The sequence below is a fragment of the Onychomys torridus genome, chromosome 7 (genome assembly GCF_903995425.1).
Source record: "Onychomys torridus chromosome 7, mOncTor1.1, whole genome shotgun sequence".
NCBI lineage: Eukaryota > Metazoa > Chordata > Mammalia > Rodentia > Cricetidae > Onychomys > Onychomys torridus.
This window is the reverse complement of record NC_050449.1, coordinates 57,482,990-57,510,161: the sequence shown is the minus strand read 5'-3', so window position 1 is coordinate 57,510,161 and position 27,172 is coordinate 57,482,990. Positions and strand designations below refer to the sequence as shown.

Sequence of the window (27,172 nt, the reverse complement as noted above, 5' to 3'; positions counted from 1 at the left end):
TACATGCTAAGCCATCTCACCAGCCCTTTCCCGCCTTTTTCCCTCCCAACCACGTTTCCATGTGTGGGCCTTCTGAACTCTGATTTGGCTTGTTGAACTTAGCAATTTAGGATGCCTGTTCAGTTTTCATTTCACACAAGCAACACAAAATTTCAGCATGAGTATATCCCAGATATTGTAAGGCCTGGGCTTATACTAAGAGACCATACTCCGTCCGGGTTTAGCCCAAATGCAAACAGAGCTGAGCCTCCTTGTATATCATCTGGCAGCCCGAGCACGGACTTCTGCCTACTGTTTTTCTAGTTGTGATGATAATAAAGGTGCTGTTTATGGGAGTGTGACCAAGAGCTGTGCTAAGCATTTTGCATATGCTATCTTTTGCCCTTCTGGCAAAACCAAGAGATCTATGATTATCACCCCTGTTTTATAGCTGAGGAAATCATCTTAGAGAGGCGAGGGGACTCTCTGGAGCTCCCAAAGCATAGGTGGCGTGTGTAGGGACCAAGCCCCAGGGAGCAGTAGAGATGGTGGGCGACATTGAAAACATCCTGGGGTCAGAGGTTATTATTTGCGGAAACTAATAGTTAAAAGCACGTGGAACACCAGGTATGACATGCTGTATCCTGTCTTCCAGAATCACCGCCACCTCCCTATTCTCGGCTGTCTCCTCGTGACCAGTACAAGCCACTGGGTAAGTGTGCCCTCCCCTGGAGGGGTGGGCTGAGTTGGGTGTGTTCAAACAGGGTGAAGTTTTACAAACACTCCCACGGTTGGGCTGCTGCAGAGAGACTATTTACATCTTCAAATTCCAGGCTTCTCGTTAACCTCTCCATGACCTTTAAACATGGGCCTGTGGGAGATGAATAGGTTCTGACTTAAGCTGCTCTTTGGAGGTGGGTTGGAATTTCTGGGTCTCTTTCCCTTCCTTCCTCCCCCAGACTTGAGTTACTGTCCACCAGTGTGTTAATTGGGAGTGTGACAGGCAGATAGGGCATGGAGTCTTTGTTGAGCTGTATCTGTCCTTGTCCCCTACCTGGACAGGTAGGCAGGTGGCTTGGCTGTCTCCGAGGGAACTTAGTGGAGAGAATGTGTCATTTCAGATAAGTCCTGTGCAGTGGCAAGACTTATTTTCTATACAACCTTGGGGCTAAGTGTCAGCTCATGTTCTGGGGTGCACACAGACAATTTTAAAAGCAGATGAGGGGCTAAAAAATGGCTTATGGTTGAGAGAAGTTTTCTGCTTTTGCAGAGGATCTGGGTTCAGTTCCCAGCACCTATGCTAGGTGGATCCCAACTGCCTGTATCTCCAGCTCCAGGGAATCCAGTGCCCTCTTCTGGCCTCCAAGGGCACTTGCTTGCATGTGATTGCATGTGCATACACTCATGCATGCATGCGAGACACACACACACACACACACACACACACACACACACTCTTACACACAATTTAAACTATTTAAAAGCAGTGGATTTATATTTTTGGTTGTGAGCCTAGCCTTTAACGGCTGAGCCATCTCTCCAGCCCTAAACGCAGTGGATTTAGAGTAGTTGGTCTCTCTAGTCTGCAGAGTTCCAGTAGCAGGTGAGCTGGCCTGAAGAGTTCCAGCAAAGAAACTTTGTCATCAGCAGTCACTGTGAGGCCCAGGCCTCCCAAGTCCATTGGCATGATGTGGGTGCTAGAACATCCCCAACTGACCACCAAGGATAAGTTTATGGTAGAAGCATCCTCTTTGGAGTGTGTGGGCTCTGGCGAGAAGGTCACCTTCAGGGTCATGGACTCAGGGGTCACCCCAAGTCCCTTCCAGCCCTTCATTCCCAATGAGGTCAGAAATATGCCCACCCCAGAGTTGCTTGAGGAGTTTGATCCATGGCCATTGGGGCGAGGGCTGTGTCTCAAGGGTGTGGGAGGCTGTGGCTGAGCAGTGGTCTTTGTTCCAGCTGTGTGCCCTGTGCACAGGGAGATTTGTTTACTTCTTTAGGAACTAGAGGGATCATGGTCTTGTAGATGAGGAGGAGCCAGCTGAATGAGGAGAGGGAGACCCCTAGCTGAGGAGCTGCAGGGTTGAGGCACCAACCCAGGGCAGGCCATCTTCCCCATGTTCCTGCCATAGGCCAGCCTCAGCATCTCCTAAGCCAACAAACACAGTGACAGTTGTCCTAGAGAACATGCCTCTCTCCATTAGAGAAAGAAAAAGTCAAAAGTTCATAACCAATGGCAGGATTATTGTTAGAGGAACTGTCAGTCAGCTTGGAGGAAAACAGACAAGCCCTAGAGAGGGACCATTTAGAAGCTACCAGGTATCCCATTATTTCACAGGTAGGACACCTGAGTGCCAGAAAGCAAACATGACCCTTGCTGGGGCCTCACAGAACTCCATCTTAGCATAAGAGATAAGATGGCTTTTACTAATTTGATTGATTGAGACAGGATCTCCTTATAGAGTCTAGGCTGGCTTTGCTTCAAACTCTCCATCCTCCTGCCTCAGCCTCCTGCTTGCTGGGATTATAGACATGCACTACTGTGGCTGGCTCTGATTTCATTTTTTTAAACGATGTGGGGAAAAAATTAAGTTGCAAGAACATTCCCCGAAACATGAAAGGCGCACAAGATGTAGGTGGCCCGAAGGCAAGCAGCTGGATGTCCAGTCACGCTCCTCCAGTTGCCCACAGCTGCTCCGTCTTGCTACTGTGCGGAGCTGAGCAAAGGGGGCGGGTTGTGAGGCTCTCGTGGTTGAAGGTGCTTACTTTCTACAGAAGAAGGTGGTGACCTCTGGTACTGCCGGCTGTTGCTGGAGGTGCATCTTGAACTGGGCTCCAGATCCTAACCACGGGGGTTGGGGATTTAGCTCAGTGGTAGAGGGTTTGATCCTCAGCTCAAAAAAACAAACAAACAACCACCACCACCACCAACAAAAACCCACACACACATCAGATCCTAACCAGGATCCCTCCGTGGCTTAAGGTGGTGTTAGAGGCTGGGGGAGATCTGGGAGAGATTTCTTTCTGGAGCAGCCACCACAGGAAGGCTGCCTTTGATGACCTCAGTGGAAAGTCTAGATCTGTGGGCTCGGCAAGGGTGTGACAGGTACTCAGTACTGAGTTGCTCCAAAAGGTAGAAGCCACTTGCCCTTCCTACTCCTGAAAACTTCTGGGTGCTACCTACATAGAGGTAGCAGTTAGGTCCTCGGTACCCACATAGGGTAGCTCAGGATTGTGTGTAATTCCAACTCCAGGATACACAGACCTACATGGAGACCCACAGCTACACATAATCAAAAATAATACAAGTAAATTTTTTTTTTTTAAAAAGTAACAGAATCCAGCTTTGAGCCGGTGCTGCTCCTTCAGATGAGAAGTGGTGTTGAGGCTCCAGGCATTCCGCACTGGGGACAGCGGGTGTTCAATGCAAACTCAGGTGGGGAAGATGGTTCAGTCAGTATAAATTCAGTCCCACCACTGAAGGGGAGTTTTCCCCGCGACTCACTGCCCAGCCAGCATACCTACTTTGTGAAGTAGGCCAGTGAGAGACCCTCCCTGCTCACAGGGATGAGAAATGGTACCAAAAGCTGACTTCTGTGTCTACACATACATATGATGTGCGTCTACAAATGTGCAAATACACACACACACACATACACACACACACACACACACACACCACAAAATTTTAAATCTTTATCATTGAAGGGTTTTTTTGGAAGATTTTCTTGTGTCTTTATTTTCAGTACTGTTACCAGCAGATAATATTTTTGTATGCCTTGAGAAATAGTGCAATATTTAAAAAGGGAAATAATTATTTCCTTTACCATGAATTAAATTTCTCTTTCCTTCCTTCCTTCCTTCCTTCCTTCCTTCCTTCCTTTCTTCCTTCCTTCTTCCCTCCCTCCCTCCCTCCCTCCTTCCCTTTCTTCCTTCCTTTTTTTTTGAGACAGGGTTTCTCTGTGTATTTTTGGTGCCTGTCCTGGATCTCACTCTGTAGACCAGGCTGGCCTCGAACTCATAGAGATCTGCCTGGCTCTGCCTCCTGAGTGCTGGGATTAAAGTGTGCCACCACTGCCCGGCAAATTATTTCTTTTTACACACACACACACACACACACACACACACACACACACACACCTAGTTCATGTCTGTGCCTCCCTGATCACGAGACCAGGAATCAAAATAAAAGCATCTGGCAAGTGGGAAATGAAAAAAAAAAAAAAAAAGCCAAATTGGTTAATGTTTCATTTTTCCTGCTCTTTAAGCTATGCATTAAAAGGGGAAAAAATTCCTGCAAGATGAAATGGAATTCTAGCCAGCTAGAGCCTAAGCTGAGGGAATTGTCCCAGGAATTCCCAGCCTCTGGTGGCTGCTGGGCCAGCTGGGACTAGCCCAGCCAGATCTGGTTTGTGTTGGGTGACCAGAAGATAAAAAGATTTCAGGCCTCCTGGTCCATGCCTTCTCAACTCCTGGTCAGGCCTGTCCTGTACTGGGGACAAGCCCACACTGCTAATTGCAGAGGCCCAGACCTCCCGAGTCTTCCCGCCCGTGAGAGCATCAGTTTATGAAACCAGTGGGGCAGAAAAAGTTCCCTTCCATCTCTGCACACGGCACACAGTGGATGGCCGGTGATGCATGCCGTGTGAAGTACTTAATTAAGCATGAATGCAAAACCCAGCCCAAGCTGCACAGGCCGTTTTGATGTTGGGGAGTGGGAGAGGGGGAGACAGCAAAAGTTAATGTGAGAGCAAACACTTGGGTCGTAATTAGAGGCGTGTGGGGACAGAGGTGGCTGGTGATTTGTTACGTTTCTGCGGCTCCAGGAGGAAGAAAGGAAGGGAAGAAGGAAGGAAGGAAGCAAGAACGAACAACTTCAAGAATTTTAATGGTTGTGATTAACTTGAGCAGCTATGAATTGTTCAGGGACTTAATTTAACCTTACCCAAACAGGCTGCAAGTTGGTGCTTGCTCAGTCCCCCGAATGTGGACTGTTTCTGTGGTAAGGGCCACCGAGGCTCTTCCAGGTGTCAGGGTCACAGCGGTCAGCATTTTTCCAGAAAGGTTCTGGGGCTAGATGGTTGGCCTGGTCTGGGGTGGTCCTGAGATTGGGTCACAGAGTGGCATTAGTAACTTGTGAGGGGTCTGTGGGTTGTAGCTCAGTTGGTAGAGTGCTTGCCTGACATACATGAAGCCCTGGGTTTGATTCCCTGCACTGCATGAACCCAGCTTGGTGGTACGTGCCTATAATCTCAGCTTTTAGGAGGTGAGAGCAAGACAATCAGGAGTTCAAGGTCATCCTTGCCTAGGTACTGAAATAAAGGTCAGTTTGGGCTACAGGAATAAATGTATACTAAATAAGTGGTCACCAGGGACATCTGCCCTTCGTGCATGGGAACAGGTGCTTTTCGGCCAACTGAGTTCTCTTTCTTTTCCCCCTGGAACAGATCTGTCCGATTCCACATTGTCTTACACTGAAACCGAGGCCACCAACTCCCTCATCACTGCTCCGGGTGAATTCTCAGGTTGGCATATTTCTTCTCACTTGTTGCTGTGGGCGGTACCAGTGGGGACCGATGTGGCTACATTGATGGAAGGATTTTGATTTCTTGTGATTTTTGTGCTCTTATCCGCCCACTCTGTGAATGGGAGGATGATAATGATGATGATGATGATGATGATGTATGTGTGTGTGTGTGTGTGTGTGTGTGTGTGCCCGCACACGTCTGGTGTTCTTGGAGATAAGAACTGGGTGTGGTGTTGCATGCCTCTCAGCCCAGTACTCAGGAGGTTGAGGCAAGAGGAGGTGAAGGCCAGCTTGTGCTACAAAGCTGTGTGGTTTATGTGGGTAGAAGCTAGAAGATAATAGCTTGCCAGGTTTTAACCTGGTGTCTCTACTGTGTCTTTCTCATTCCCCTGGGTTAGACAGGCCCTCCATCATTGTGTAGCCAGGGACACTTCCCAGTAACTGGAGGCCTCAAGGTGGATGGGTCACACATAAGTTGTCTTCTCTCCGTGCTCAGGGGGAGGGCCTGTGGGTAAGCAAATGGGTGAGCTGGGGCAGACTGGCAAGGGAGGAGTTTGCTAGAAGCTGGTGGTGTCTGTGCCCCGTACTTGGCAGTGGATGGCAGGCAGGAAGCAGGGGGAAGGAACCCCAGCCTTGGTGGTGTCCCCTAACTGTCTGAAATTCCCAGTTGGTGGCCCTAAGTCCCCTCACATTCAAGGGAATTCTTGTGAGAGGGTCGTTAGGGGAACGGGCAAGAGGGCCAGGGACTTGTGTGGTGAGGTCTGTGCGGCCTTCTGGGAGCAAGGTGGGTAGGGTGTACTGTGTGGCAGCTGGGCTTGTGGCCTGGGGGCCGGGGTGGCCAGCCGGGCCTCTGCTTCTTTTTCTGACTCCACACCCAAGCTATAAAAGCAAGGTAATGAGAATGAGTGGTCACCGTGAGCCAGGCCCCACCCCAGCACCTACATGGTCTCCCTCATAGGTCCCTCAGGGCCATACAGCAGCCTTAGTGGCCACGGGAACCTTGCTGCTCAAGCCTGAGCTCCTTGTCTCTATTGCTACGCCCCACCCTCATCCCCATCTGAGACAGTGCAATGCGGCCTGATGAGTATATGCCCAGAGTTCCCTCTCTCACTTCTGGCGATTCGAAGGTGACACGGTCGGCCTGCTCCGGGACACCTGTCCATTTCCCTAGCCTTGAGCCCTTCCCTGTCTGTCCCCTGGTCTCCCCCACTGTCCAGGAGGAAACCTCAGGAGCACAGCTGTTTTAAGAGATGGGAGACAGAAAGCCAGACCCTACAGTGAGCTCATGGCTGCGACGGTGCAGGAGTCCAGGTCTCCTGTCTGCTCTCTGGCCCCTGGTCCCCTAATCAGGCCACTCTGCTCTCTCCCTCAAAGACCCAGCCCAGGTAGCTGGGTGTGGTGGCACACGTCTTTAAGCCCCGCACTCAGAAGGCAGAGGCAGGTGGATGTCTGTGATATAGACCAGCCTAATCTGTAGTTCCAGCCAGCTGGGGATACGTAGTGAGACCTGTCATAAACACACACACACACACACACACACACACACACACACACACACACACACAAAACCAAAACTAACCACACACACACACCACGACAAAAAACAAAACAAAACAAAACAAAAAAATAAAAACCCAAAACATGTTGAAGATCCAGCCAGGTGACATGAAGTTAGACCACAAACCGTTCTTTCTCATCTGTCCATGCAGGCAGAAGCCACATGCGACTCCGAAACAGGGACTCTGATTTTTTATTTTTTTCATTTATGATTCTGGGTTCCTGCCAGCTCTCAAGGCAGTTGTTAGTTGGGTTTCCTTGGTGTGGATTGCAGGACAGATGGGCACCTTGACGTCCTCTTTCCTTGTTAATAGTGGAAACTTGTGTGTGTCTTTCACCGTGTGTGCATTTGTGAGCTCCCTTGATTCCAGAGGAGGCCTGGTGCATGATTGCTGCTTAAAGGGGTAGACCTCAGCACACCTCCGGAAGCCTGCCATCAACCTGACCCCTGCAGAGAGCACCACCCCAGCATGTGGGGACTGTAGGCTGGACTGTGTTGGGGTGGCCTGTGCTGGGGATTTCTACCCCATGTCTCAGAGCTGAGTCTGTAGTACTGGGCAGTGAGGAGGTCGTTGCTGGTCTTGACTGTCATGAAGAAAACATGTCTAGGGGTTGGCAGTCTGAGAGGCTGAAAGATGGGGGAAGAAAGTTTGGGGCCTCCCACATGGGAGGATGGGATGAGGTGGCGATGGGCTTTGGGCCTGAGTAAGCAAGTGGAACATTTTCTGTGTCCTCCTGGGCTTTGGGCTGTCACACTAAATGAAAGGCCTCAGGAGGTAGCAGGCCTTGCTGAATAGCAGAGTCATGGCTGCTTCATCCTGTGGGGTCACACAGGAGCGAATCGAGGCATGCGAAGGCTGGGGACAGAGTGGGCACAGGGTGTGGGTCAAGCCGGGACATTTGATGGTCAGGGACCCCTGGCGTGGTTACGGTGCTGGTGGTAATGTTGGTGGCCCTTGACCCTCACACTCAGATCAGTACTGGCTGTCCTTTATCGACTCTGTTCTGCCATCCAGTGAGACAGCTGGGATCCTTCCAAGTGTACCCACGGGGTCCCTTCTGGAACAGCACCCCAAAGCCCCATCAGATGGTCTCCTCTGCACTACTTCCTCTTCAGCCCCAGTCCCCAGATTGTACACGGGGAGGCTTGGGCAGAGTAAGCTGGCAGAGGCTTGGACAGCTTCAGTGCCAGGGCCGGGGTGAGGGCTCGCTGGCACAGGACTCATGCTTCTGTGCGGCCACTGAGCAAGCCTGCCAGCCGACTGTGCCATCCTTCTGTGCTCCTCTGTCCTGAGGTCTTGGTGCCCCTGAGGGCCTGGTCTCTCTCACACCACAGCATAGGCGTTTTGCACACAGGGACAGTCACAGCCTGGACGAGCTTCCAGTTTCTTTGCAACTCTTGTTCAGAGTCTCTGTTCTTTCCTGTCCTGTGACTGAGGCCACGTAAGGGGGATGGCAGGATTTAGGGGCTAATCACAGGCCTCGGCAGGCAAGGATGCATAAGGAACTGCAGGAAAGGAACTCCTGTAACTCATTTCACAGAATGAGGTCTCTGTTTGGGGGGTGCACTTGGAACTCTGGTGCTGTGGTTTCCTTGCTTCATTTGGGTCTGGGGTGCTGTCCCCCCTGGCTATCCAGAGTCCCCTTAGGTATTCGGTCTCAGCATGGGCTCTGTAATCTCCATGGGGAAACTCAAAGGGCACAGGTGACCTCACCAAGGTCATTCAGTGGGGAGAGGTGGACGTGGACCTTTGGCTAGATTCTGTAGACCCTCATGCCCAGTGTCTTCAATGGGATTGGGGTAAAACCACTGGCCTTGAGGACTCTTGGGGAGTGTTCTTGGAGCTTTGGTCTGTGGTTTCCCTGCTTTACTTGGGTCTGGAATGCTGTCCCCTGGCTATCCAGAGTCCCATTAGCCACCTTCTTCACAGCACCAACAGTCCTCTCCTGTTCCCTTGACTTCAGTTAATTTGAGGATGAAGTATGATGAGCTGAAGAAACTCACACGAGGCTGTGAGTGGCTGTGAGTTACCCCTTCTGGAAGGCAGAATATGCTCTCATTCAAAGAACTGCAGACCGAGAAGGCAGAGGGAACTGGTGCTTTGAGGAAGGCTGTGGGACAGGCGAGATTCTCCCAGCATCCCCTACTCCAGCCTAGAAGAAGAGAGGGCTCCTGAGACGGGAATTTTGTGCCCTGGCTGGATGGGAGAAGGAAGGAGCCTCTGCCAGTCCAGGCTGTGTGCTGGCTGCCCTGTGAACTCTAGTCACTTAGTGAGACTATAGGTGGTGAGCCTCAGAGCATTTGGGCCTGCCCAATCCCATGGCGGGAGCACCTGGCTGGTGTCTTTACACCCCACCATCACCCTTTAGTGAATCATCAAGAGCCCATCTGGTAATTGGCCCGGTGTTTTTTTAGTCCAGCATTGTCTGTATGCCGTATAAGCTGCCTTTAGCGAGGACTAGGCAATCCCTTCCGCTGGCCTTGACTGTGTGTGCTGCTGGCTTTTCAGTCTGAGCTGGATCAGTGAGAGCATACCCCTCCTTAGGAGGAGGAAACAGTGGTTGGGGCTGAGCTGGATCTGGTGTCTCCCTAATCAGAAGCTCCTTAGAGACCAGGCCCTTCTATGGGTGCTTTTTCTAACAGTTTGGAGACAGGTTCAGAGAGATTAGAGACTGGCCGTGAACCACCCAGCGAGCATTGGTAGCTGGAGCTAAGTCAAAAAGTAGGTGGACCTGTGTCGTTTGTCCACCTGCTTCCTGGTAGGAATGGTACCTGTCCTGTGGCCCTTGCCGCCCAGCTGGACGCTGTTGGCTCACATCTTCAGGCACAGGTGACACTGTGTGTCCTGGGGATCCAACTCAGTTGTCAGGCTTGGCAGCAAGCACTTTTACCCCATGAGCCATCTCGCCGGCTCTGGCAGATTTTAGCCATTTTTACGTGCAGGGATATAGGACCAGCTCAGTGAGTTTCAGTAGCAGTCACACTAGTGGCCAGGGGGGCTTGGATGCTACTGTCACAGAATGGTGTTCTTGGGATGAACCTTAGGGACACTGGGTGGTTTGGAGGAGAGTAGAGACAGTGAGGAGGAGATGCTAGCTGAAAAGATGGTTTCCTTAGACTTTGGAGCGAGGAGGATTGTGACACTCTGTGGAGAGCGGGGTGGTCTCACGCTTGCTCCTGGGGGCTCCCCGGATTAGAGAGGTGCCTTGGGGTGGTGGTGGGGGAGGAAGTACGGCCTGGTGCTGTCCCCACATGAACAGTGTTCTGGCAAGCCCTGCTCCCGTGTTCTGTTTTAAATCTCCCTTTTCCCTGCTTTATGCTCCTCACACTTCACAGAGGCTCCATCCTCCCAGGCTGGTTGCTGAGGTGACAGGGCATGCAGAGTGAAGAGGTGACCGCTCGCTGTGTGTGTGGTGGGGCCGGGGTGCCTTCAGGAATGTGCCGCGGAGCATCATGCGATAAGGCAGATTGCCAGGGTGGGTTCTGAGCTTGGCTTTGCCCTTTCCTGCCGGGTGACCCCCAAAGCAAGCAAGGCCCTTGCCTCCTACATCTCAGTTGGTGGGGCTGCACAGGAGCCCATCGGGTCAGAGATCTCAGGCGCCAGCGTGCCGATGTGCCGCTGAACGTTGGTTCCAGCTCCTAGGCCTTAGGAGGAGGATGGGTACAAAGCTGGCCTTTATGGCCTACACCACCTTAGCTGCTCTTCCCATTCTTGTTCTAATGCACAGAGGTGGCTTGAGGTACAGCTACTCAGAGAGAGAGGACTGGTGCCCTGGATGCCAGAGCTCTGTTGGGAATGTGGGTGTTAGGGAAAACTTCACAGAAGCGCGGGCCATTCTGGGTTGGGTTTTGTAGGCTGACTAAGCGCTCGCTGGAAACAGACTGTAAGTGTTCTCTCAGTAAAGGGAACAGCTTGTGTTCAGAAACAGCTGAAGTAGACGTGGGAGGGATGGGAGGCTGAGGAGAGATGAATCCTGCACGAGGGAGTATATCCACTGGGGCCAGGGAACCCTAGGACATCCTTGGTCCTAAAGGACATCGCTTAGCATTAGGCTAACCCACAGCGGGGGCTCATTTTCATGAGCAGAGGAATCCCGAGAGAGTTCATGGAGATCAAGACAGAGCAATCATCACACACTATTTAATGACCCTGGGATCCCAGAGCTCGGAGCCAGGCGCTTTCTCAAGTGCCATACATCTATGAGTTCATGGAATTTTCCAGCACCTCTGTGAGCAGCCACTTTATTAGCCAAATTAAAGGAAGAAATGACTGGGGCCCAGAGAGGTTGAGTTGCTTGTCTTGGTTCACTCAGCTGGAAAGCGGTAGAATTTGGGAGCTGGGAAGCTTGGCTGGCCCCACTGTGGGGTCTCCCAGTAGCTAATAAGGTACTCTTGTCTGCTCCCTGCAAAGTGTAGGATTCAAAGTCTTTGAGCTTCTGGGGCTTATTGGCCCTCAGGGAGCCAAGGTTCGGCATGAACAGATGTCTGTTCACTCCAGTGAGGGCACTGGTGACCAAAATAATATTTTGTCAGAGTCCAGCTTGAAGAACTGGTGAGTTTACCGGTTTACTCACAGAACACGGGTGAAGGGTGATCCCAGAGCAACCACATCACTGCAGAGTTCCACCCCATCAAGAATGGCGATGTCATGGAAGCCTATCACAGTGTCCTTTCCGTTAACATTTCTCTTCTATACCCTAGCACCTTCCAAGAGCACACATGGCCGGGAAAGGCAGAGGGAGTAATCTTGTGATCCTCACCTCCCTCTCTCCAACTAGGGAGTGTCAACAGCTCCTTGACCATTACCAGAGACCTAGCTATGACTGTGTTTTTCTGCTGAATTAGTTGCCCCGGCTACCAGGCTAAGATGGTGAGGGAGTAGTGAACACGTTGTCATATGCAATAGGGCATCTCTGCACCTTCGCTGGTGGTGTGTCAAGGAATGAATTGCCAGGGAGATGGTGGGAGAGCTGAGATGTGCCTGCTGGGCTTGGAGGGTATAGATACTTTCAGCAGATGCTCTGACTCTGAGCTGGATTGGATGGCCTCACTCTCAGGACATCTTGGGACCCCTTCTTCCAGGCAGGGGGCTGGTCTGTGGCACTGTGAAAGCAACTGGTTTTCTGAGGACCTTCCAGAAGGGACAGTTAGCTACCCCCTGTCTCATTTTGGCCATGTACACCCTTGGCCCTCCCTCACCTTGTCTTTCTAGCTCATCTCTCTGGGCATCTGCAACACTGAGGGGCTGCACTTGAAAGTTTCTTTGTCCGGGTTGAGTAGCATTTTTTTTTCCAAGACAAGGTTTCTCCATGTAGTTTTGGAGCCTGTCCTGGATCTCGCTTTGTAGACCAGGCTGGCTTCGAACTCACAGAGATCCACCTGGCTCTGCCTCCCGAGGGCTGGGATTAAAGGTACGTGCCACCGCCACCCGGCTATTATCATTTCTTTCATGCAGAAAATATCTCCTGAAGATACTTGACCAGGTGTTTTTGTATGAAACCTTTTTCGTCCACGCCCCTTAGCTGCTTGTCTACTTTTTGTGGAAAGAATACGTGATATTCGCGGGCCTGTCCCCATGGCCTCCAGCCTGAGAGGGTAAAGTCTGAGGGACTGAACTCCACAGAGCAGTCCATCACCCACCCTACCCCAAGCCCTGTGTTAGAAGGCCCTACTCATCTTATGGTAGAAGTTTCTGGATTTGGATAAACAGAGGTCTCAGGTCGGAGCTGGCCTCAAAGCCAGCAGCCCAGACTTGAGGTGAATCATTGCCAACACACTAGTGACCTTTAAAAGAGGAGCAAGGAGCTGCAGATGTAGCTCAGTCAGCAGAGAGCTTGCTTAGCATGCACACAGCCCTGAGTTCAATCCCCAGTACCTCATATACTGGGCATGGTGGCCACACCTGTAATGCCAGCACCTGGAAGGTGGAGGCAAGAGGGTCAGATGTTCAAGGTCATCCTCGGCTACATAATGAACTGGAGGCCAGCCTGGGCTATATGAGACAGACCCTGACTCAAAAAAACCTGGCAGTGATTTTATTCTCTGAGTCATCTGGGATCAGGTGAAAGTGGATAGAGCTAGAGAAGCCAGCCATCACTGCCTGGTTGGGGTGGCACCAGATTGGTGAGGTGGGAGGAAGGTCACTCAGCATGAGATGAGGAAAGACTGGGTTGGCTGGGCTATGTGCAAAGAGGACTGAGAATCAAGGCCTTCCACCGATAAACCCATTTTACAGATGGAAAGGCCATGAGGTGGCCAATTTGAGATGACAAAGGATTGCTGGGCTTCCTGGATACCTGGCTGGCTGGTGCTACTTTCATACTTCAGAGGACGCTGGGGCTGTCTCTGTTCTCTGCTCAGTGAAAGAGAAGGTGGCGGCCAGCTCCAGATGGGCAGCCATGCAGAATTTGGGCAAGCCAGAGCCTTCTCCACCCTCCTCAGCACTCAGAAGCTCAGACAACCGCAGAGTCCTAGAGTGGTCAGCCCAGTTAACCAGAGACCAGAGTTTCCGCAGCTAGACTGGAAGCCCCAGCAATCCTCTCCTGTCTCTGTCCCACTCGGGCTGGGGTTACACCCAACTACTTCTGTGGGTGCAGAGCCCTGAACTTTGGTCCTCACGGCTGCAGAGCAATGCTCTCTCTTACTGTCGGGTCCCTATATCTAGTTTCTCTCATTGGGCAGAGTGTGGGTGTGAATGCTCTGTGCTGCTGCTGGGTCTAAGTGCCCGCCATTTTCATTTCCCGATGGAGTTCTGTCGGGTGTGGGGAGGATCTCTGAGTTCTGTGCATCTTGCTCACCTACATCACTCTTCCAGGAATCTGTGGCCCCTCATATGAATCTCCTACCTATGATGCAACAATAAATGTTCCTGAGCTGGCCTTCTCAAAGACACGGGGACAAATTTCTCTTGGGCAAATACCTGGAAGTGGAGATGCTGTGGCTAGTCGTTATTAGCCTGTCCCTTTTTTTTTGTTTGTTTGTTTTTGGTTTTTAGCGAGACAGGGTTTCTCTGTATAGTTTTGAAGCCTTTCCTGGAACTCACTTGGTAGCCCAGGCTGGCCTTGAACTCATAGAGATCCGCCTGGCTCTGCCTCCCAAGTGCTGGGATTAAAGGCCTGCGCCACCACCGACCGGCCTAGCCTGACACCTTTTACTACAGGCTGTGGGGATTGTTTCCAAGGTCATAGTCTAGGAGAGAGAGAGAGAGAGAGAGAGAGAGAGAGAGAGAGAGAGAGAGAGTGTGTGTGTGTGTGTGTGTGTGTGTGTGTGTGTGTGTGTGTGTGTATTCAGGCAGGTGTGTTTTTAGGCCAGAGGGCAACCTTAGGTGTAATTCCTTGAGATGCTGTCCACCTTGGGTTTTGAGACATGGTCTCTCCACTGGCCTGGACCTTGCTAAGTAGGCAAGGTTGGCTGGCCTGTGAGCTACTACCCTGCTAGCTGCCTGTCTCCACCCACCCAGTGCTGGGAGTACAAGCATATGCTACCATGCCTGGTTTTTTGTTTTGGTTCCCCTCCCCCTGACCACCAGTCCCTTTAATGTGGGCCCTGGGGATGGAACTCAGGTCCTCATGTTCACAAGGCAAGCACTGTACAGACTAAACCTTGGAGACAGTCTCTCACCCCCTTGTCAGGGCCACAGTGTTTCAGTTGGGGCAATTGGAGGGGAGGTTTTGCTCATTCTAAGCCGCAGAGCTGGGTCTAGACGTGGGGTCTCTCCTCTGGGTCAGGACCCTTGCCCACATGACAGCAATGCCCGACCTGTCACTCAAATAGAACTGAGTCCTGGGCCTCAAGCTTCTCAACCAGAGGCCCTGGGCAGTGCACTCTGGGAAAAACAGAAAGGAGGAAGGAAACTCACCACTGGAAAAGAAGTGTGTCTCCAATAAGCCAGGCCTTTCACTGGGAGCCACAACATGACATTCCTGTACCCAGCGAGCCACAGCCAGCTTGGCCTCTCTGAGCTGTAAATCTTGCCGGGAGTTGGGTTGAGGTCGTCCCTGGGACACAGAGGCAGGCAGTGTCCTTCGGCTGTTTGGTGATGCCTGCCTGGCTCTGGGGACAACTTCCTCATCTTTTCAGTGCATTTGCTGTGGTCCAGGTGCCAGGGGCTTCTTGTGGGCCACAGGAGGGGCAATGTGCCACTTACCCTAAGGGACTCCTTCGCCCGCTCACCCTCCCTTTCTTGGGTGCTTTGATGGCTAAGAGGTGTTTATAGGCTTGATTCACGACCCGGTTACCAGGGTTTTCCACGGAAATAACTTATTAAAGGGGCCGTGCACACAGCAGCATTGAAGTCTAGAGGGTGGTGTGCATCAGAGGCATCTCTGGGCCCTGCAGTCAGAGATTCGAGGGGTTTGGGGCTGGGGACAAGGGCCAGGCCTCTGAGGGGTGGGCAGGGGGTGACCGGGCTGCAGAGAAAACACTCAGGTTTAGGAAAATGCCACAGACAAACTGAAATTCAAGCTACTCAACAGAAACGTGTGTGCTGGGACCTGTGTATGGGTGGGGGGGGGGTGGGTAAGGCCCAAGGTCCCAGACCAACCCCACCCACCAGGAATGGGGACACACATGCAGTGCCTAAGCTCTGCTGTCATGCCCCTTGGCACAGGGCTGTTTGGGGGAGGAAATGCCAAGGATGAGCACTGCTGGGCGCAGCCCTAGGAGGATGGGCAGAGCCATCTGGTGGAGAAGAGAGGTTCAGGAGAGGACTCTTTCAGGCCTTCCCTTCCCGGGTCCTCTTTCTTTTGATTCAATATCCTATTTGGCTTGATTTGTTTGTTTATTTTGAAACAGTCTCCTATAGCCCAGGCTAGAGCTTTGAACTTGCTATGGAGCTGAGAATGGCCTTGAACCGATCTTCCTGCTTCCCTGTCCTGAGGGCTGGGAACACAGGCTTGTGCCACGATGCCCAACTTTACATGATCTGGGGATCCAACCCAGAGCTTTGTGCACGCTAGGCAGGCACTTTACAGCCACATCCCCAGACTCTGTATGATTTTTTTTTTCTTTTTTTGCCTGTGTGTGTGTGTGTGTGTGTGTAGTATTCATGCATGTGTATGTGCACTGATGTACATGGGCCAGAGATGGATGCTGGATGTCCTTCTCTATGACTTCACCACCCCACCTTAGTTTTTGAGACAGTCTTTCATTGCTTTGGAGCAGACTGTTTTTGTCAGGCTGGATCTCAAGCCTCTGAGGTCTGCCTGGTTTTCCTCCCTTCCTGTACTCCAGGACTCAGGTTACGTGTACACTGGTACATGTGGGTGGTGCCACACTCCCCCCCCACGTTTACTTGAGTGTGAGGATTTGAACTCAGATCCTTGTGTGCTACTTACGCAGTCAGCATTTTACCTGCTGAGAGATTGCCATAACTCCTGATTTGGTTTTGAAGTTTACTAAATGCCCTCCTTTTCCAGGAAGGCTTCACAGACTGCAGCTCTCTGTGGCTTCTCTTTTCCGTGCTTTTAGTGGCTGTTACATCTCTACCATATTCATGCAGAGGGCTGACTTTATATAGAACTTCTGCCCCCTGCCAGACAGTGCGTGGCTTTTGGGCGGGACCTGGGTCTGCTTCTGCCCTTCTGCAGCCCATCATGCTGAAGGTATGGTTCAGAGTCTCTCCCTGTGACTAGACTGCTCTTGGATGCAGTCATCATGGTCACGGCAGATGTATAGTAGTGACCAAGTACAGGATGAGGGGCAGACATCATGATGTGTTTCTTATTTTGTATGCTTGCTCATTCCTAATAAGATAGGTCTTATAGTTATTTGTGTCCATTTTATGGAAGAGAAAACTAAGGCTCAGAATAGAGAAGTAAGGTGCCCAAGGCTGATGAGTGAGTAGTGTAGCTGGGACCTGCGTCCAGATCCTGCCTGTCTCCAGAACCTGTAACCCTGGAAAGACACTGTACCTCTCCAGGCCAGCATGGTCTCTAGGCTCCATCAGTCAGCTCACCTGTAGATAGAAAAATAAATCAAGCCCTCTGGAGCTTCAGGGTTTGTTGTTTGGCCCAGGTCAGGTACATTGTCTGTTCCTGAAGTTTTGAAGTATCCTGTTGCATGAAGTTTGCCCCTTTGTAACCATTACCATGCAGTTAAGATAGAAAATAGGGCTATGAGCCCAGCATAGGGTGCTCCCATATGTACTTGCTGTGCATACACGATACCATGAGTTTGATACCCAAGCATCTCAAGCACTATGTAAGACTGGGCATGTGAGGTGCCTGCCAGCCCTGGAGAGGTAGAGAGAGGAGAATCAGTTCTGGGTCATCCTCCACTGCCTCAAGTTTAGGCCAGCCTGGTCTACGTGAGACTGTCTCAGACAAACTAAATAAACGTTGTCTTTGGGTTTCCTCGTGCATCCAGGGTTCACACCACTTGTGTAAGTATCCGGTATGATTGCTGAGTTTTAATTCACATTTTCCTATTGGTGAAATATATTGAGTGTTTCTCTGCACAGCTGACTTCCTGTCTGTGTATTTTCTTGGATGACGTATCTATTCAGATCTTTATATGACTTTTAAATTGTATTGTATGCCTATTGACTTTGGGCTGTTATTTTTATATTCTAGGTATCAGTCATGTAGAAGGTATTTGCAAATGTTTTCTCTCAGCTTATGGCTTTTCTTTCCGTTTTCTTTAGGGAGTCTTTTGAAGAGCAGAAGGTTTTAATTTTGTTCAAGTTCACTTTATCAGTTGTTCCATTTCATGCTTTTCCTGCCTCCTGCAGAACTCTTCCCGTCTTCAAGGTCACCAGATTTTCTTCTGGAGATTTTATTGTTTTGGGTTTAGGTCTATAATCTATGATGAATTGATTTTTTTTGGGGGGGGTTGTCGAGACAGGGTTTCTCTGTAGCTTTGGAGCCTGCTGTCCTGGAACTAGCTTTGTAGACCAGGGTGGCCTCGAACTCACAGAGATCCACCTGCCACTGCCTCCCGAGTGCTGGGATTACAGGCGTGCGCCCCCACCGCCCAGCTGATGAATTGATTTTTGTGAAGAGTGAATATATATAGCTCTATTTTTTAAAAGACAGGGTTTCTCTGTGTAGCCATGGCTGTCCTGGAACTCACTCTGTAGATCAGACTGGCTGGCCTTGAATTCAGAGATTTGCCTGCCTACTTCCTGAGTGCTGGGTTTAAAGGTGTGCACCCAGCTTCAATTCATTGTTCTTAGAGTCATCCTAAAGTGGTACTTTGTATTTTTCAGGGACTGCCCCTCAGCTGGTAGTGCTTGCCTGGTCCCCAGCATGAGGTAGCTAATGTGATAGCTCACATCTATAATCCCAGAACAAGAATGGTGGAGTCAGAGGAATCAGAAGTTCAAGGTCATTTTCTGTACATAGCAAATTCAGAGGCAGCCTGGACTACCTTGTCTTCAAACAAATAAAACTCTAAAACCAGTAATCCCCCGGCCACCAAAAAAAAACCCCACAAACATCTTCCGGCTACATACTGCTAGTGACTAGAAGTACAGTTAGCTTAAACATTTAAAACTTTGTTTGTTTGTTTATTTAATATATGTTGGGGTGCACTCCACAGTGCATGTGTGGAGGTCATAAGACAACTGTGGGAACCAGTTCTCTCTTTCTACCAGGTGGGTCCCAAGTAGACAGCTCAGGTTGTCAGGCTTGGAGGCAAGTACCCTGACCTGCTGAGGTTTGGGGAATGGCCAAGTCCTTATTTTGGAATTTTCCCTTTTTTCCATGTATCAGAAAGAGCAGTCTTAGCCTAGGGTGACCTAGTGGCTGGTGGGAGGGGCCTGTCTCCTCACCCTCTGTTCTGTACCCCTGCTTTGAACTAGGTAGGGCCAGGAGGAGACTCCAAGGCCCGAGGCAGCCATAGGTGCTGGCACCAGGAGGTCTGGGGCCCTTCCAGGATCGCTGACACTCAGAGGTGGCCAGTTCATGTTTGACTGTTTTCAAAGTCTAAAAGCCCCGGGCTTGGAAGAGCGGATTTTGGCTGACCTCACCCTGAGGTGCTGAGTGTGGAGTTTAAAGGCCTTTGTAACTCTTTGGTTTGGAATGGGGCTCTGGACAGGGCTGGGGAAAACTCTGGAACCTGTTAGTGCTGGCCTCGTTGCTCCTCCTCTGGGAAGGGAGGCGACTGCCCCTTCTGTTGTTACCACACGAGTCCCAGGAACCCGACAGACAGGATGCAGAGAGGGCTGGAGAGGGCCCTAGCTGGGCCTTCAGCCCCAAGAGCCGGAAGTGACTCTAAACATTGACTGACCGCCCCTTAGTCTGGACTTGCATGGGGCCTCTGAGTTCTCCTGTGTCACAGGTGAAGAAATGGAAGTCAATCCAGGAGCAAGTGGAGGAACTGACCCAACTGTGTGTGCTCACGTGTGTGTTTGTGTACGGGAGGGCAAACCTGAGTGCGCAGGCCTGTGGAGGGTAGAGAATAGCCTCGGGTTCTGCTCTTTCGGGGTTCCGCTCTTTCGGGGTTCCACTCTTTCGGGGTTCCGCTCTTTCGGGGTTCCACTCTTGGTCCCAGATAACCTTGCTCATTGGCCAGGAACTTTGCCAAGTAGGTTAGGCCAGCTGGCTGGAGAGCTTCTGTGGTTCCCCGCTGTGTCCTTCTGTCTGTCCCCCATCTTAGCAGGTATGTCCATTGTGTCAGGCTCTTTGCATGGGTTCTGGAATCTTCTTCACTCTGGCACAGCAGATGCTTTGCCGACGAACGGTCTCCCAGCCTCCAGTTTTTATTGGAACTCCAAAACTGTGCAGTGCAGTATGACGACTCACAGGACAGGGTTTCTGGAGCCAGGTGGTGGTGCTGGTTGTTCGATTTTGTGAATATACCCACTGCCACAGGGCTAAAACTTTAAATGGTAACAATGGTAAGCTTTGGTCTATTTAAATATGCTTTAGGTTACATTTGTGTGTGTGTGTGTGTGTGTGTAGGTCAGAAGACAGCTTGTGGCAGTCAGTCCTTCCCTTCTACCATGTGGGTCCCAGGGATGGAACTCTGGTCGTCAGGCTTGGCAGCAAGTGCCCCTACCCACTGAACTATCTCACCAGCTGTGTTTGATGTGTTTTTCTTTGCCTTCTTTTAGATTTTTAAATTTTATGTGCCTGCGTATGTGTGTACCGTGTGTATGCTCAGTGCTCACAGAGGTCAGAAGAGGGCATCGGAGCCTCTGGAACTGGAGTTACAGATGGTTGTGACCCACCATGGGATATTGGGAATTGAACACTAAAGCGTAACAAGTGCTCTTAACCTCCGCTCTTAACCTCCGAGCCATCTCTCTATCCCTGGTGTGTTTTTTCCATGATTGCCTATACCACCCAGGCTGCCTTTTGATGTCACATGTGTGGCAGAAGGCCACAGGGGCTTTAACTAGCAGGACTGTGTGCTGGTGTGGATTCCCGCAAACAGGAAAACTGGGGCCCCGGCAGCACTTAGGAGGATGTCGGGGCACCTGCTGTCCCAGAACTTTTGATTCATATAAGAAAGGTAGGGCCTGGGGTGACCACAGCCTGCCGGACAGCACGGTCATGCTGTCACCCAGGACTGGACTGGAGCGGGAGTAGATGACATGGCGCCTGACTAGTGACCCCTGCTCTTTGTCCTTGGGCATTGCTGGGAGCTACGACTTCCTCCCCTACTAGAGAGAGACTGGAGCAAGATCCAGAAAGGCCTCTAAACCTAATTCCCTGTTGGGCGTGGTGTTCACACTGGTAAAAGCAGCTCTTGGGAAGCAGAGGCAAGAGAATGTGAGTTCAAAGCCAGCCTCAGCTATGAGACCCTGCTTCCAAACATAAAATTCTCTCCTGAAGCAAAGTTCTGAGAGTAAGGAGACAGCAGGGAAGTTCCATGGGTCTTCCCTTCCTCCTCCTTTCTGAGGGGAGACTCGGATGGGAGCCATGAAGGTACTAGTCCTAGGTGTGGGACTAGACTATAAATACAGGGTGCCCCCTTGCATTTTAAAGTGTGTATTCATGTGCGGGTGAGAGGTGGGGGATGTGCTCAGCCATATATGCACAGGCGTCTTCCTCCAGTTTATTTGTTTAATATTTATTGTGGCAGACTCACTCACTGAACCTAGAGCTTGCCATTTCTGCCAGGCTGGTACCCCAGTGCTGGGATTATAGGGACATGCCTTGTTGCTTGGATTTTATTTTGGTTATGGGGGTGCAAATTCAAGTTCTCATCCATGGGCACTTTACCCACTGAGCCATCTCTCCAGGGGCTCCCTCCACCCAGGCTGGCCTTGAACTCCTGATCCAGGATTACGAGCATGTATCACCCTAACCTGCTCCCACTGGCATTGAATCTGAGATTATCAATGAGAACAATGTGCATAGGCATGCCCCCAGCAGTATTTGTGACAGCAGTATTAGAAAGTTCTTCACTGTCCGTGGGAGACTCAGGTTTTGCCTTCATAGCCTGAGATATTTGACAGACTTTCCCGGACCATCTGATTTTACAAAGCATGGGACTGAGAAACAACACCGACCAGTGTAGACCCCACACATGGTTTATGGGATGTTGTCTTCTCTGCCTCCTGGCAGCAGAGCCCACAAGTGTAGGGTCCTCTGGCCATACCCCAGATACCTATGAAAGCAGAGCCTCCCCAGTACACCTCTCTGCCCTTGTCCCCTCAGGTGGCTGTGAGTTCTGCAGGTGGTTCTGAAGGATGACCTAGGTTAAAGATCCCTGGCCTGAGGATGGAGATTCTCTCATATATGAATGTAGAAGGGGAATCCAGAGGTGGAGAGGGAGCCTCTATAAATTTCCTGAAGCTGCTGCCCTAGTTTGTGCCCAGGATAGGGATGGGCTGGGAGCTCCAACCTCCTGGGAACTCACATCCTTCCCCAATTTAGCATCATCCCAGCAGTCCACAAGAAGAGGAGGGGAAAGTCCAGAAGGGCTCCCTGAACATGGACTTTGCCTCCAACTGCCAGGACATCTGGCTTTCCAGCATCCAGTCTCTGCTGGTCCCACTACCTGAGTGCCCTGCCAGGCTGTTGTTAGTCTCCGGCCAGCCTATCCTGGGTCTACAATGTTTACATTTTGTAAATGCCCTCAGAGAAAGTATTTTTATATACATGGCTGGGAACAGGTCATAAAGCGTTGCAAGTGTCCTCTGGCAATCCCAGCACTTGGGAGGCAGAGGCAGGCAGGTCTCTATAGACCAGGCATAGGAAGTCCCAGGTCAACCAGGGCTCCATAGTGAGATCCTGCCTCAAGAACAAAAGTAAAGTAGCTGGTCTCTGACCCCCCCCCCATCCCCCAAATGTCATATGTACCTTTCCTCTCCCTCCCCAAACTTAAAAAGTAATTTAAAAAAGAAGTGAGTCCTTGTCCTTGGGGAGCTCCAGGGACAGGCAGTCCTGGGGCAGATAGGACATTGTTGCCCAGGAGGGCAAGAATGAAAGACCAGTGCATTCACAGAGCTCAGAATGTGATTGGATGGACGTTCTGGTTACTGACTACAGATATATAGACACTTACAATGGTGTCTGTTTGTGTCTTCGTAAGAACTGGTGACTGCCCGGGGTTGGGAAGAGGTCTGTGATGGACTGGGTATGTAGCTCCGTTGAATGCTTGCCTAGCCAGACATTTGGCAGCTTGGGAGACTCTTCCCTTTTGGAGCAAGGTCGTGAGCAGAGGGAGCCAAGACAACTCTTGAATTACTGTTGTGGATCCGCTGCCATCCTCCTTTGGATCCTGAGTCGCTTTGGGGAAGGTAAGGCTTTCTCCTGGCTGCAGGTGAAATCCAGGAGTGGATCCCTCCATCCTGTAGACTCTGGGACACCGGAAGTGGCTGGGAATGTTAGCTTCCATCTTCCTGAAGTTCTTGGAGAGGGTTTATACAGGACTTCTGTCTATAAGGGCATGTGGTGGGTGGAGAGTATGGTGGGCAGGGTCCACTCAGGGACCAGGTGTGTGTGCAGTGCCGTTTTTGAATGCTTCCATTTTCAGTGCTCGTTCATTAGAGGAAGTTGGGAAGCCTAGAAAGTGCTGAGAGATGCAGGGAAGGGCAATGACATGGGCGAGATGTCGGGGGGGGGGTGTGTGTGTGTGTGCTCCCAGAACCAGACTCTGGAGACAGCATCATAGCATCGTTGTTCTTAGGGTATTTTGACTTCTTCTGCCTAACTCCCCACATCCTGCCTCATTAAAAAAAAATACAGTTTTGGAGCCGGGGGTGTAGCTCAGAGTATACTATAGCACTTGCCTAGCCCTGGTCCCACAGTAGACAAGCGAGTGAAAGAACTGAACACCCCACAAAACACATGCATACATACTCGCACACATTTTTGTATTCTGCTTGTCTTTCTCCTCAGCATTGTAAAAAATCTTTTCCTATCATCACACTTTTTAAAAATAAACATTGCTTTTGATGGCTTTGTTCTGTCATGGCCCAGGCTCTAAGGGCAGGCTTCTTAGCCTGAAACCCACACTGGCCTCCAGGTAGGCAGAGGAGCCCTGGCTGGGTTGGGACCTTTGCAAGGAAGAGTCTTGCACTGGAGGTGATCTCCTGATCTCTCAGCTGAGCTCTACCCTGCTCTGGTTCTCAGAGATGGGCATCTAACTTGGCAGCACATCCTTCTTGGGGCTCCTGCAGCCCCAATCCTGAACTGTGGCCCATTCCAGAAAGATCACCCCAACTCGGGTATGCAGTGAGTGTTTAGCCTCCCTCCTGGGGCCCCAGGAAGAAACTTCAGAAGTTCAAGGCATACAGCTGGAATGGTGGGGTGGCCTGCTAGGCATTGTGTCTGCCAGGCTTGAGCTCTTTCTCTGGCCCTCTCCATTCTCCTTGCAGAATTCTGGCTTTAGATTAAGGCTGTGCCATTCACTCGATCTGACCTTTGTCAAGTTCCTTAACATTCCCAAGTCTTGGTTTCTCATCTATAAAATGAATGATAACGACGACCTATCTGGGGCTGGAGAGGTGGCTCATTGGTTAAAGGACCCAGGTTTGGTTCCAGGCAGCCACATGGTAACTCAACAGGCTGTGACTCCAGTTTCAGGGGATCTGAGGCCCTCATGTGGCCTCCCTGGCACCTGCACATACGTGGTGCACACACACACATGGGCACAAACACATAAAATCTAAAAACTAATTTTTTTTTTTTTTTTTTTTTTTTTAAAAGAAAGATGGCTTGTCTGCTGGGTCCTTGGGAAAGGTTATTGGAATACGCCCTTGGTGTTCAGTCCTGTGCCAGGGATATGTGGGTACTTCAGAAGTTAGACCCTGGCTTTTGGTTACCTCCTCTTTCACTTACAGGAGCAAATGGCCCTGTTGGTAACAGTTGGCCTGAACCACAGTCAGCTCCATAATAAATGAACGAGCCAGTCTTTACCCCTTCCTTCTGCTCACACTCCAGTGGGGTGGCGTGGTCAAGATGCTGGGGAGGGCTCCGTTGCCGAGCTGGGGAATCAGCGGTGCTGTTAGCAGTGAGCTGTGCCTCTCTCCAGCTGCCAGGCATTTATGAGCACACACTGGCTGTGTGCCGGTGGCCAGTGGACTCCAATGGTCCCCATCTCTCCGCCTTCCGGATGGAAGTAATTTGTGTTTGAGAGATAACAGCAATCACAAAAATCTCCATCTCCTTTGGACTTCCGGCTCCGTCAGGACCAGGTGGGGAAATGGTGGATGTATGTCAGCTGTCTCTAGAGGCAGGTGGGTAGGAAAGTTCCCCAGCCCTCACTCACCACTATCCCTAGCCCTGGCTGATCTGTGGGATCCCAGATCCCACACTGGTGCCATCTGGACTCTCTGCACGGAGCGTCTCTTCTGCCCTGCTTAAATCCTGACTTGACTTAGATTATATCTCATTAGGACATCTGAGAGCTTTGGGTCCTTCTGATGTTCTAGGCCTCGGTTCCTCATCTGTAACATGAACAAGAAGGCTGAATGGGAGGAAGTGTCACATTCGGACTCAACATCATATAAAAATTAGGGTCCTGGCCCTAGGGCTGTATGTAGGGCCTTACCCTGGCCAGCAAGCCTGCGTTCCATGCAGAGTACCAGTCTGCTGACTCAGTCTGGGTAGGGTCCAGGAGTGTGCAGTTTGGGGCAATTTTAAAAACTGCAAGTTAAGGGGTGGATGAGATGGCTCCGTGGGTTAAGTTCATCAGCACAGACAGCTGAGTTCTGTCGTTGGAACTCACGTAAAGATGGGAGAGAACTGGCTCCACAGAGTTCTTCTGACTTTACTGATGTGTTCTGAACAAAGGCCGGTTCCTCGGGGACTTCTCTGTCCTTGTGAATGTCTGACAGTGAGATGCTGGGTACCAGGCTGAGAGTCGGAGTCATGATCTTCCTGAATTAAGATGACTTGCAGAATTGGGCATGTGACTCAGGTGGTCGAGTGCTTGCCTGACTTGACCTAGACTCTGTCTACAGCCCTGCATCAGTGGGGTGGAGTCTCCTGTGCCTGGAGTCCCAGCCCTGGGGAGGTAGAAGTTGGAAGTTCAAGGTCGTCCTTGGCTACACAGGAAGTTTGAGGCCAGTCCGGACTATGTGAGAGTCTACCTCAAAAATAATAAATAAGCAATAAACAAACAAATAATTTGCCTTCTTATAACTTTACAGAGAGTGTAGGCCCCACCCCGAAGCCCCTAAGAGGTGAGTCTAACCTCAACTCAAGTACAAGCAGCTCATGGCAATGACAGAGGCCATGGGGCGCCCTCACCTTCAAACCACCTCTCTCCTCTGCTTCAGACCCACATGTCAGTGACTCCCTTCCTCACAGCCATGAATAGGCACAAGGACCTAGGCCCTCATGATCCCACCCACACCATATCTTCCCCAAATGTCCCATGGAACAGCATAGGGTGTCTAGAAACTTTGCTCCCTATTAGGCGGGGCTCCATGAGAATCACAGAATCTTCAAGTGGAGAGGCAAGTTACTTTATTTATTTTATTTTATTTTTGGTGTTTGAGGCGGGGTTTCTCTGTGTGACCCTGGCTCTATAGACCAGGCTGGACTTGAACTCACAGAGATCCACCTGCCTCAAGGTTAGTGCTACTACCACCTGGGAAGACAAGTTACTTTAGCTCCCAGCTTGTCAGTGAAAGGGACAAGGTCTTACCCCATACACCCTCAGCATCCAGCAGATGACGTAGCGAGCCCTGTCCTGTCCTAGGGTGTGCAGTGCTCTTGACCAGGGCAGTTCCTCCCAGGTCTCTTGTCCTCTTGGGCAGTGAGACCCCACATCAGTCAGCCTTGTAGTACTGTGGTCCCCTGTGTAGTAAATGGTAGCTCCCAGGGTGGGACCCAGCCTGTCCCTAGTAGGGGCTGGAGAATCGGCCTGGCCTCACAGCTCTGGGGTCCCCTATCAGACTTAGGTTCACCCAGGTGCTGCTCCCTGGCTTTTCTGATCTCAGCCTAGGTAAAGGCTCACACCTTGGCTGTGTGACCTTTTCCTCTGTGGGTCTCGGTTGCCACATCTGCATAATAATAGGTCCTTTCTTCCCTGTCTTTCTGTGAGTCATTGATGCCTATGAGGTAGTTACCCAGGGAAGATGGAGTGGCAGCTGTTCCAGCTAGCTAGCAGTTACACACACAAACACACACACACACACACACACACACACACACGCACGCACGCACGCACGCACGCACGCACGCGCACACACACACACACACACACACACACACACACACGCACACACGCACACATGCACACACGCCCGGTTCTGAGGGGGAATGGCACTTGTCAATTTTCATTTTAGAATTAGTAGTTCTGGAGAGGGTGTTTATCTCTTCCCAACCCAAACACACACCACACTAACACCACAGGTCTGTTGTGCTGTGTTTTCTTGGAGCATCAGGTGTCAGGGCTCAGAGGTAAGCATGTGGCCTCTGAGCTGGCACCAGGTCAGACTCGGCATCTGTTAAATGGGTGTGCACTTGGAAGGGCCGAGTATAAAACCCGTGATGGCAGAGGACAGGCCTTGTGCAAGAATCCCCTTCTCGGCTCTCATTGTCTGTGAGGCCCTTGTTTTTCTTCCAGTTAGCAAATGAACCAGTAGAATTTCCTTTTACCGTATGTGTGTATATGTATGTTCACATGTGTGGGTGGGTGCACACGTGTATGTGCAGATGTATGTACATGTATATGCATGTGTGTGGAGGCCTGAGGTTTATGTC

General features: G+C 50.9%; 1 protein-coding gene across 1 annotated transcript in view; it reads left to right on the top strand.

Moving 5' to 3' along the window:
* Smad6 (SMAD family member 6) overlaps window positions 1-27,172 on the top strand; it is a 72,497-nt gene that overhangs the window by 8,593 nt on the left and 36,732 nt on the right. Inside the window, exons 3-4 of the mRNA XM_036193089.1 lie at window positions 635-691; window positions 5,427-5,504. Of these exons, the coding sequence (XP_036048982.1) occupies window positions 635-691; window positions 5,427-5,504 (135 nt within the window). The remainder of the gene's footprint in view (window positions 1-634; window positions 692-5,426; window positions 5,505-27,172) is intronic.